Raw genomic sequence first — 11,969 nt, 5'->3', positions numbered from 1 at the left:
GGCTACATTTTTTATTGTGCTGCTAAGCAAAGAAGAAGATAACTTTACAAACAATGAATTTATTTATAATTAATATTTACAATAGATTTATACCATTAAGGTTAACAGAAGTGAATAATAAGCAAACTGACCAAGGCTAAATTACAAACACAAAACTCCACGCTCTGGCCAGAAGAAAAGTAGCGCTAAGCTATTAGTTGAAACAAAACTACAATGCCAAGAATTTTTTTTTAATCTTATACTCAAGTAAGACTATGTCATTAAAGAAGAGTATAATTCTACACACTTGCACTGAACTCACTCTGCCTGCTATTAATGATATAAATTCAAACATATATGTCATTTCAGGCTATGAACTATGCAGCTTTTAGTTGCTCCACAACAAAAGTAAAAGAATCAAAGAAAAAAAAGAGAGGAGAGTCACTAGCAGACTGTGGACACTGCAGGTTTTCTGTCTGATTAGCATCATCAATCCTCTGTATAGGCAGAAAAAGGCCAGAGCAGTAGTCCTTTAACAGACGCTTGGGACCCCTGTTTTGTTTTGTTTTTTAAATTAAGGTTATTTTGGAGATAGTTAATGATGATGCAATAAGCTTACTGGTGATTGACTGAACATGTTATTATTAACAGGAACAGAACAAAAAAAAATGAAATACAAAAAAAAATAAAATTAAAGTCCATTGGCTCTAAGGAAACATCCTCAGTGTTGTGGGGGTAAGCATGGGAAACAGATCTAATCCGGTCCAAAATTCATGGAAATCTGTTGCCTCTTCACGGCCTTTATGTTCTTTTTATCTTGTATCACAGTAAAGATGACAGCAGAAAACACTGATGTGTCCTTTTCCTGGAAAAATAAAAAAAATATTAGAAACATCAAAACCAGAAAAACTAGTAATGCACACACGCTAAACACTTTTTTACGCTTTATTCAACATTTGTACACTCTTGGTCTTCCTGGTCAAAAATGATCAAGCATTCAGTTACACCCCCCTTTGTAAGATGAACATACATACGCACTGATCCATATGTATAATGCATGCACATATGAGCACAAACATTGTTTCAGTAGTATCTAACTTTTTCTCATAGGTTGGGTATTTAATGCTCACAGGTCACTGTGTGACAGCATCATGCCAGGTCGATATACCCTGAGGGCGGCTCTTTATTACGTATTTGATTACTAGACAGGTGATTAGGAAAGAGGCCACGACACTGGCAGTAAGGATGGATTAAAGGAGCAAGTGTCAGAAGCTGAAGATGTCATGGAATATAATCCAGAACAAGAAATGACAGATGAGGAGCAATTCAGTGATGAAGAGGAAGGCCATGATGAGGCCATCGCATTTAAGTCAAAGAATGGAAACGTATCAACACCTGAGAATTAAATTGGGCCTTCAGCTGAAAAGGTCATCAGGATGACCGCAGGACCTAAAAATATGCCATATCCTGGATTGGTGATGTCAAATTCTGCTTTGAACAGAGTCCATCAAAACCATAGTGGTAAATTTGACCAACTTGGAAGGGAGACAGATTTACAAAGATAATTGGAGTGTGTCGAGCGCCATCCACTCATCTGTCAGACGCAAGTGCAGTTTGGGGGAAATTTCCTCCATACAAAAATAAAATATTTCCGTTAGAGTTTTGACAGGGAACACAGCAAGTGTTATCTTCTGTGACTGTATAAAAAATTTGAATTGTTTCACAGCAAATGTCCATGGTAACTTTGGCCCAAAGCAGTCTGTAATGTTTCATCTGATTATTGCTTATTGTCAAAGTAATGCACAAATTATGTTTTTTAGAATATGAATTCAAGGCATATTAGCTCAGCTTTTGTGAGTCCTAATGAAAAATTGTTTAACACAAAATAAACACAACATGACCGATGTACCATTATTTACTTTACCTGTTGTCTTTTGAAATCACCAGAGTTTTTCTCCAGGATAGTAGCTTGAATATAGAACATATAAATAATTATTAGAAATGTAACATTCATCCATTTTGTTAACTTCACAGACAGCTATGAACTTTGATTACCTTTGCAATAATCACTGTTGGTTTTCTTGATTGCGTAAGCGAGGAAAGCAACAACAATCAGAACCAAGATGGGACATAGCAGAAAAATAACTGTAGTGGCACTCTGTGACCACACGCTGCACCCAGGAACTAAATTAAAGGTAAAAAAACAACAAAAATAAATTTAAGGACAATATAAATTACAAAATTACCTTTTTTAAATTTTACCTTCTATGAAATCACTATGAACGTGAAACAAAAGGCACTTATTTTTCTGATATTCTAAGAAACAGATAAATGAAACCAGTACCTTGAAGTTTAGTTCCTTTTCCAAACAATATCTTCCCACATGTGGCCACAGCACAATAGTAAGTCCCTTCTTCTGAGGAGCTAATACTTTTATTGAACTGATAAACACAACTCTGCTGAGTCGCAGAGTTACTCCCACATTCATGATGTCTGTTTCCATCAGTGTAGATGATGCTAGGATGAGATGGATTTGATCCTTCTCTAAACCAGAACATACTGAGACCTCCGGAACATGTCTTGTTATCAAAATTAGAGAGGAGTGAACAATGAAGAGTGACTGAGCCTCCTGGAGGGGCTATTTTCCTTTGAACAACAGAATAGTTCGATGTTCTCTGGGTGTTTCCTGTCAAAATAAATATATTAACAAATGTGATTATAAAGAATACTGAAAGAAAAATAGAACAATAGTTTCAACATGTGTTACTTAAAAGATATATTTCACTTAAGGATCACTGGAAACATAAAAAAAACCCCAAATCAAATGTATCTTAAAGGTAAATTTAATAATATTTGAAAATATTTAAATTGAAAGTTTAGTGATTTTTTTTTCTAAACATGCTCATTGATAAATTATTATCTTTAGTATTTATGTGATAAAGTTTTAGTTGCTGAAGCAAAATGTTATAGAAGAATCACATTATTACCTTTTACTAACAAATATGTCGCAGTCCATTTGGTATCTTGGAGCCACGCTGTGAATCCGCAGTGATAGATTCCCTCGTCCTCTTGTCTTGTCCTCAAAATGGTCAGGTTGGTCAGATTCTTGTCATAATTAACATCCCATTTTGAGTTTTTGAACTCAGGTGCAAAGGCAGGTTCTGCAGAGTCCTTCACTGTCCAAATCCTTTGCAGAGAGTCTCCAGGACTCTGCTTGTACCAGTCGACTCTACGCCTGTACTCGGTCTTAGGCAGGTCACACAGCAAAGTTGCAGGTTCACCGAGTTGAACTGTAGTTACTGGAATAAGTGTGTCTAATATGAAAGAAAACATACAAAATCTAAAACATTAAGTCACAATGATGCAGGAAAGCACCAGGTAAAAGTGAACGATAAAGCCAACGTACTTATATGTTGAAAATAACGTTAATAAAATAATAAAGCACTTACATCCTCGATGAAGAAGAAGCAGTATGACCCACAACGCATTCATGTTGGTATTCTCTCTTTTTAGTGACCTTGTAGAAATTTCAGTCAGTGTAGGGGGTAACATGGACCTTTTACACCACACTGTCAAATGCATCTGATTGGTTATCACAGAATAAATATTCAAGTGCAGTTCCTGTCACATGGGTCTTATCCAGGTCTTTGATGAGCAAATTGCCTTTTTCTTTATCCGGCTTCTCACTTTTTTTAAATATAACATAAGCCTTTTGTAGTTTTTGTTAGAGACAAAATTTTACTTCAACTTTCCCTGCAGTGTCTTAAAAGTTTACAATAGGATGTAGAGGAGCAGTTGTATGAACACACCTGACTTTCACTCAGAAGACTGAGGTTTGAGTCTTATCTGGAATATTTTTGTATTGACTCACTGAGTACTGTGAAGTTTAGACAATAGCTACTTGGTGTTTTTAGAAACCAAACCTACTTAGTGGGACTTGGGTTCCCATCGTGTCACCTTGCTGGTTCTATGACTCAGTGTTTCCAGTTTTCTTATTTTTGCATTTTACTATTGTTTAGTTTCCTCGTTCTTCCTGCTTTAATCATTTGTATTTCTGGTTGTGACTTCTTGTTCATTTAATCTGTTCTCATTTGTGCCTCCCTGTGTAGTCTATCGTGTGTGTTTAGTTCTGTCTCATTCTTCTGTGTTCCATGTTTCTCACTTTGTTACTCTTGTCTCTCTGCTCCAGGGTCATGCATCCAGTTCTCCATTTAGTCACATCTCCGTGTCTCAGTGTCAAGTCTGTGTCTTTGTGAATGTCTTGGTTTCCTGTTTTACTTTGACAGCCTTGCATCATTTGTTAATGTTTCTAGTTTTTCTTCCTTCCCGTCTCGTTATGTGTGATTACTCCTTACTCCCAGCTGTGCTCTCCTCCTGTATCTCATTCCCTTGTTATCTCTCGGTGTGTCCCTCTGCCTGTTGTTGCCTTGCTGTGAGTTTCCTCCGTGCTTCTGGTAAATACCTAGTTTTATGTTGCTGGTTGAGTTTTTTTTTAGTTTTCTAGTTAGAGTTTCATGTCTCTAATTTCTGGTTTAGTTCTCTTGTATTTAGTGTTGAGTTTTGTACAGCAAAATAAAGCTACGTCCTTTAGTTTATCCTTCTGTGTCTCGAGTCCTGCATTTGTGTCCTACATTCTGCCTGTCACACAGCTAAACATGAAACACAGAGCATTTTACAGTTTTGGAAAGGCAGTGTTCTTGGCTTTTCATGGCTACCAGGATTTCCATTCTCTGACTTCTGTAAAAGCAAAAACACAGGAATACATTTTTCCATATCATTAGAGGTTGCTTAATGTTACAATATGTTATAAGTTATAATAACATTTTACACAAATAACTTTTTTCACAAATCTTATCTGGGGGAGGAAAATTTGCAGACACAGCTGTTTGGAGACCTAAACACACTTGCATCAACTTCAAAACACTGGGTATTACAACAAGACTTACCGAATATATTGTAAAAATGAATGAGTATAGCCAAGTGTTTACGCAGTTAACGAGCATGCCCAAAGCAGCAGTGTCCATAGTTCAAATCTTAATGAGTTTTGAATTTCTAGATCAGTACCGGTCCGTGGCCCGGGGGTTGGTTCTAATGTGCTGCATACCCATTAATCCACCCCATTCTCCTCTCATGTAAGTGTTCCCTCTGCCACAGTTCAATATTCCATCCAACCCACTGAAGTAATTATTCATCTTTTATCTACAGTCCTCTGTATATCCGTGTATCACTCATTGAGCTGCACTAACTCTGGTTCTTGATATAGAAACCTTCATGTCAAAATGTGTGTGAAGAAAACATGTAGCATCGCAAAATTGTTGCTTAACATTGTTTTCTATGGCGTCAAAATGGCTTCTCTCTTGGTTGTAGTACTAATGCTTCAAAATGGATTACACTGTCTAATAAGCAATGTCAAAATGGATATGCCCATCTTTAGTTTTTGACCTTTCACATTCTCTCGCTTTTCTCTTTCACAAATTTAACCATTAGAATACACATTTCTATCTCCGATCGGGATTTCTTATTGGACTGGTGACTTCTATCCGACTATCATGCATATCATGATTGTCTGGCATCCTCTTCTGTCAAACCTCTGCTTGTCCTCCTTCAAACCACTCAAAAGTAAGCTCCACCCACTCCACCCTGCTGCTATCATTATGCCACAAATCACCCCAGACACTTCCCTCCGCCCACTCCACCCTGCCTACACTCTGTTCTTCAGCTCTGTTGTGCACTCTCTATTGCTTTGGAAGATTGACCCTAGGTGTTTGAACTCATCCACCTTCACAACTTATGCCTTGCACTTCTCATTTCTACTATTTCTCTGTCACTGCTCACACATCTGCCGTGACTCTGTTCTCATGCTTGACTTGCACAACCTTCACATACTTGCATATTAAAAACTAAGAGAACTATTAAAATGTTTCCGGGTCCTGACATTACACATTGCCATTTGCTGTCACATCTGCAGTTTGTTTGTTTTTTTTTTACAATTATCATTTTAATTCATTTTAACTGAAACAACCATCAACAATCTGGCACATGAAGTTAACTTTGTGTTAAAGTATATAATCTATATAAGTATATAATCTAGTGTAGCAATGCAGTTCTTTATAATGTGATGCAACGTAAAAATGTCCACATGTCACCCATTTTGAGTAGTCATATTTCACAGCGATGTCAATTCTGTGTTCCACAGTTGTGAGGAAGAAGTAAAAACCTAAATGTAGAGTCACATTGCAGAGTATTTAAAAAAAGAAATGAGAACTAATATAAATCTAAAGTTAAACAGAGTCCAAAGAGAAACAGACAAAACAAAACAAGGAACCAGGATGAATGGAGAACATGCAGAATAACTCATAGCAGCACATGAGGAATGAACTGACACTTGCACAAAGAGGAACAGAGGGTTACATAATATGTACAAACAGAGGGCTGACTTTAATAATATAAAATAGCTTTTATTAGTCCCATAGTTGGGAAATTCACAGGGCACATAGGCAGGGAACACACATTAAGTAATATTTAACACTATTAATAATTGTGTTAGTAATTAACGAACATTAGACAAAAGAGGGATGTGAAGCCACCAAAGAGCATCACAGCTTCTTCCCAAACCAAAAAACCCCAAAACAAACAAACAAGCAAACACATTTAAACAAAATAGCACACACAAAAACTGGACTTCTACAGAATACAAATGTGTGTGATGTTAGACTTGAGGAACTGCATAGTATTCAGTATGACAAAGAAATTCTTCAGAAGGGATATCAAGCCTCAATGCTGTTAAGTCCTACAGATTCCAGTTTTCCAGAACAACTATAGTACTAATGAGCATACATTATTCAGTACACAAATAGTTAATTTATGGCTAAAACAGTGACATCACTGTAGACTGTTTCTCCCTCTGTCACTTTTTCATTCCTTCGCTCTACTTTACCATTTTTCCTCCTGTTGAAAGCTGGTACAGTATAAACCATGAGGTCCTCTTCTGTCTGAGGAAATAGATGAAGTTTATGATGAGATGGGAATGTTAATTATAAACACGTAGCTAAAACATTAAAACATTTTAATTTTTTCAGTTTTACCTGCTGACCTTGCTGATCACCATCACTGCCTGTTTGGAAGACAGAGACGTTTAAGATGAAAGATGCTGTAGGCTGATTACAAAACAAACAAACAAACAAATAAATAAATAATGTCTATTACCATTCCAACAATCACAAGAGTTTTTCTTGATGGTATAGATGAGGAAACCTATAACCATCAGACTTGTAACCAAAGCAGCACATAACAAAAAGAGAGCTGTGTTGGCCGTCTGCAAATCCCACATGTCAAGTGCTGTAAAAAAATAATCACCCAATAATTGTGATTATTTTGGTAAAATTATCAATTAAAACAAATATATTTTATTGATCACATGGGTATGTTGTGCAGAAGTGTAAAATTTACCTTTAATGTCCAGTTTTGATTCATTTCCAAAAATGATCTGTCCACATATGGCCACAGCACAGTAGTAAGGCCCAGGATCAGAGGAGCTGACGTTCCTTGAGAAGCTGTAGACACATTTACGTTGTGAGGGAGCTTCAGGACTCCCACATTCATCACCACTGTTTCCATGAACATAAATGGAATGGGATTTCTCTGATCCAGCTCTGAACCAGTACACACTGGGATTTTCTGGACACGTTTTCTTCTCATACTTAGAGAGGACTGAACACCGCAGAGTCTCTTGGGCTCCTGAATGAATACGATCAGAAGATCGTATTTGTATGACATCAGGTTCTGGTCCTTTTGAAAAAGATTAACATAAATAAATAAATGAACTTTATTGAGATGCCATTGAACTGAACATTTTAAAATTAGACTCATAAGCACATAGACTTTTTTTTTTACCTTTGATTGTCAGAAATGTTCCCTCCAAAAAGGTCATAGCAAGCTGTCTGACTTTTATGCAGTAGTAAAAACCAGTATCACTTAGTTTAGTTTTACTGATTTGCATAATAAAGGTTCCAGGTTCTTGTTTTACTGTAATATGAGACGTATTGTTAACATCGTCATAATCAAAGGTGAATGTTCCTCCCAAGAATTCAAACTGGTTTCCAGAAACAAGTCTGATCCAAAATAATGTTTCCTGGTGCAAAAGTGTTGACTGGCGAATACACGAAAGTGTCACATTTTGTCCAACATCAACAGTCTTTGTCACAAAATTGTGATCATTTGAGCAACCTGGAAAAACAAACAAACAAAAAAAGTTATGATACTTGTAAACAAATAGTATTACAAACAAGAAAGATAAACTGTTGTCTGCCACGTGCTAAATTACTGTGAGAACATATGCATGGTACTTTAATTATAACTGCAACACGTCTTTGATACATACTTACCCCCCATTCTGGCTGACAGCAGTAAATAAAATAGGACCATCATTTTCTTATTAAAACACATTTACATTGGAGCATATGATGATATGACCAGCTTTAAAATAGACGTGCAATGTGGGAGGGAACAATTTTAGATCAGTCTGATTGGCCTTGCTTTGCTTTCTCATTCACTATATTACCACAGTGGAAATATCAACTATATTTCCTACATAAACACATGAAACAACACCAACAACTAGAACCAATCATGATTAGTGTGAAGCATTTCTTTTGTGTTGTGTAATTCAAACACATTAAACATAAAACATTCTTTTCATTATATGTTCAGAAAGTCTGACGTTTTCAGCTGAAACTAAATAGGTCTGTCTGACTGGGGCAAATACAAATCTACAGTGATGTGAAAGAGAAAGTACACCCCCTTTCAATCGTAATGTGTTTCACTCACTATTCTGAAACATTATTTATCAATAGACCCTGAGATTAACAACTCAGACACACAATTTCATTATTTATGTACAACAAACTGGGTTAAATTTAAGCAGAATAGGATTCAATAGCTGGATCTGAAAACTTTTAAAACCACCATTATGTCTCTGTGGAAGAATGTTGGCACACTTTTCTTTACAATACTGCTTCAGTTGTTTAGTTTGAGGTTTGTACTCTTTGACTATGTAAAGCTCTCTTGATGTCTGAATTTTGATGAGCTATCATAAGATCTTGACTCTTTTCTTTTTCAACCATTCTGTGGAAGATCTGCTGTTGCAGGATCTTTTTGTTGTTACATGATTCAGCTTTGGTCAAGCAGTTAGATGTTTGAGAGATGTGCTTACATCAGACTCTAGATTATTTTGATATACAGGGAGTGCAGAATTATTAGGCAAATGAGTATTTTGTCCACATCATCCTCTTCATGCATGTTGTCTTACTCCAAGCTGTATAGGCTCGAAAGCCTACTACCAATTAAGCATATTAGGTGATGTGCATCTCTGTAATGAGAAGGGGTGTGGTCTAATGACATCAACACCCTATATCAGGTGTGCATAATTATTAGGCAATGTCCTTTCCTTTGGCAAAATGGGTCAAAAGAAGGGCTTGACAGGCTCAGAAAAGTCAAAAATAGTGAGATATCTTGCAGAGGGATGCAGCAGTCTCAAAATTGCAAAGCTTCTGAAGCGTGATCATCGAACAATCAGGCGTTTCATTCAAAATAGTCAACAGGGTCGCAAGAAGCGTGTGGAAAAACCAAGGCGCAAAATAACTGCCCATGAACTGAGAAAAGTCAAGCGTGCAGCTGCCAAGATGCCACTTGCCACCAGTTTGGCCATATTTCAGAGCTGCAACATCACTGGAGTGCCCAAAAGCACAAGGTGTGCAATACTCAGAGACATGGCCAAGGTAAGAAAGGCTGAAAGACGACCACCACTGAACAAGACACACAAGCTGAAACGTCAAGACTGGGCCAAGAAATATCTCAAGACTGGTTTTTCTAAGGTTTTATGGACTGATGAAATGAGAGTGAGTCTTGATGGGCCAGATGGATGGGCCCGTGGCTGGATTGGTAAAGGGCAGAGAGCTCCAGTCCGACTCAGACGCCAGCAAGGTGGAGGTGGAGTACTGGTTTGGGCTGATATCATCAAAGATGAGCTTGTGGGGCCTTTTCGGGTTGAGGATGGAGTCAAGCTCAACTCCCAGTCCTACTGCCGGTTTCTGGAAGACACCTTCTTCAAGCAGTGGTACAGGAAGAAGTCTGCATCCTTCAAGAAAAACATGATTTTCATGCAGGACAATGCTCCATCACACGCGTCCAAGTACTCCACAGCGTGGCTGGCAAGAAAGGGTATAAAAGAAGAAAAACTAATGACATGGCCTCCTTGTTCACCTGATCTGAACCCCATTGAGAACCTGTGGTCCATCATCAAATGTGAGATTTACAAGGAGGGAAAACAGTACACCTCTCTGAACAGTGTCTGGGAGGCTGTGGTTGCTGCTGCACGCAATGTTGATGGTGAACAGATCAAAACACTGACAGAATCCATGGATGGCAGGCTTTTGAGTGTCCTTGCAAAGAAAGGTGGCTATATTGGTCGCTGATTTGTTTTTGTTTTGTTTTTGAATGTCAGAAATGTATATTTGTGAATGTGGAGATGTTATATTGGTTTCACTGGTAAAAATAAATGATTGAAATGGGTATATATTTGTTTTTTGTTAAGTTGCCTAATAATTATGCACAGTAATAGTCACCTGAACACACAGATATCCCCCTAAAATAGTTAAAACTAAAAACAAACTAAAAACTACTTCCAAAAACATTCAGCTTTGATATTAATGAGTTTTTTGGGTTCATTGAGAACATGGTTGTTGTTCAATAATAACATTATTCCTCAAAAATACAACTTGCCTAATAATTCTGCACTCCCTGTACAGTGGTGTCCTGGCTACAAAATAAGCCCAAATTATCACCCATGCGTCACTGTGCTTGATAGCTATTATGAGGTGTTAATGCTCATATGTTCTGTTTGTTTATCACCAAACTCATGGCACTGTCTATTATGGCTAAAAATCTCCAGCTTGATCTTCTCTGTTCAAAGAACATTGTTCCCGAAGTTTTGTGTTTGCTGAGATGAACAGTACACAGTACAGCAGTCTGCATGGTATTTGACAAAGAATAACATCAATTATAGAATCATTTATAGGAAACATGTTGTCTTCCCACCATGGTCACAGAACACAATCAGAACATTCTATGTACAGGATAACTGGTACAAATACATCTTAAAACAGAGGATTATATAGACAAAACATAACACTAGCCTAATACTTCTAGATAATACTAACCTTTCTGTTTGGCCATCAGAGAAGGTCAAGGCTATTCAGTCCATTTATAAGACTACTGTCATGAATTCTTAAAACCCCTTTTTTGTAGTTTCTCTGAATATTGCACAGCCTGACCCTGGGTTGAATTTGCCGGGGTGTCCATTCATGAGAAAATTAGAAACTCTCTCAAATACTTGGCAATTAATCTAAATGTGTTCAGGTTTTGAAAGACTTTTCTTTTTCACTAGTGAATAATGGACTCCTATTTTTTTGAGTTGGGGTGGGGGCTTCCCCAAGACCGATGGGCAGCAACAATTGCTTCACTGAGATAATTAATCATCCATTAATTACAGGTGACCAATTTGTTAACAATTCTCAGGGTAAATATGAGTTGGGGTTCTTTGGGTTGTTTTTCTTTGTTTGTTTGTTTGTTTTCTTGTCTTGTTGTGTTAATGTCCTAAACAACAGGAGAAGAGAACAGGAAGCATTCGTGTTTAATATAACCAAAACTCTAAATACAAACTGAGTAAGATATCGTGTCAAAGTCATGCAATATGGTATCCACAGCAGTATACAATGCAAATAAAGTTAGCAGTTGTCTATGGGACGCCGTTTGTAAACTGAAACATGCCGACATTAACAGCAACATTTTTCCACATTTAGCTCTAAATCTTACAAAAACATGTTTTTTCGAGTCATTTTTTACAACATTTAGTAAAATATTTGTAACTTTTCATATTTAAAACAGGATTTTAAATGTTAAATCTAAATGCTAAATGTTAAATCTAAATGTTA

General features: G+C 37.0%; 2 protein-coding genes across 2 annotated transcripts; both read right to left on the bottom strand.

Moving 5' to 3' along the window:
• Positions 1–717: 717 nt before the first annotated feature.
• On the bottom strand, positions 718–3,486 carry LOC113028533 (uncharacterized). The gene is made up of 6 exons (XM_026178892.1): positions 3,429–3,486; positions 2,967–3,293; positions 2,324–2,665; positions 2,035–2,163; positions 1,904–1,947; positions 718–844 (listed from the first exon to the last, which is right to left on the bottom strand). Exons 1-6 carry the CDS (start codon positions 3,469–3,471, stop codon positions 734–736), a joined length of 996 nt encoding a protein of 331 aa, XP_026034677.1. The 5' UTR covers positions 3,472–3,486; the 3' UTR covers positions 718–733.
• Positions 3,487–6,836: 3,350 nt separating this feature from the next.
• Positions 6,837–8,406, bottom strand: LOC113009285 (uncharacterized). The gene is made up of 6 exons (XM_026147499.1): positions 8,364–8,406; positions 7,873–8,205; positions 7,429–7,767; positions 7,186–7,317; positions 7,065–7,093; positions 6,837–6,971 (listed from the first exon to the last, which is right to left on the bottom strand). The coding sequence occupies exons 1-6, from the start codon at positions 8,404–8,406 to the stop codon at positions 6,837–6,839; spliced, it is 1,011 nt and encodes a 336-aa protein (XP_026003284.1).
• Between the last annotated feature and the right edge of the window lie 3,563 nt (positions 8,407–11,969).

This window comes from Astatotilapia calliptera, chromosome 2 (assembly GCF_900246225.1).
Source record: "Astatotilapia calliptera chromosome 2, fAstCal1.2, whole genome shotgun sequence".
NCBI classification, from domain to species: domain Eukaryota; kingdom Metazoa; phylum Chordata; class Actinopteri; order Cichliformes; family Cichlidae; genus Astatotilapia; species Astatotilapia calliptera.
Note: the sequence above shows the minus strand (reverse complement) of the source record. Positions and strands in the feature narration are given on the sequence as shown.

What these genes read in the sequence shown, in the direction of transcription:
- LOC113028533 (XM_026178892.1), bottom strand. Translation starts at nt 3,471, where the DNA reads ATGAATGCGTTGTGGGTCATACTGCTTCTTCTTCATCGAGGAT. An exon ending in GACATATTTGTTAGTAAAAG is followed by an intron (nt 2,666 to 2,966) that starts GTAATAATGTGA and finishes TTATTTTGACAG; the next exon opens with GAAACACCCAGAGAACATCG. An exon ending in GTGATTTCAAAAGACAACAG is followed by an intron (nt 845 to 1,903) that starts GTAAAGTAAATA and finishes TTATTTTTCCAG; the next exon opens with GAAAAGGACACATCAGTGTT.
- LOC113009285 (XM_026147499.1), bottom strand. Translation starts at nt 8,406, where the DNA reads ATGATGGTCCTATTTTATTTACTGCTGTCAGCCAGAATGGGGG. An exon ending in ATCAAAACTGGACATTAAAG is followed by an intron (nt 7,318 to 7,428) that starts GTAAATTTTACA and finishes ATTTTTTTACAG; the next exon opens with CACTTGACATGTGGGATTTG. An exon ending in CTCTTGTGATTGTTGGAATG is followed by an intron (nt 7,094 to 7,185) that starts GTAATAGACATT and finishes TCTTCCAAACAG; the next exon opens with GCAGTGATGGTGATCAGCAA.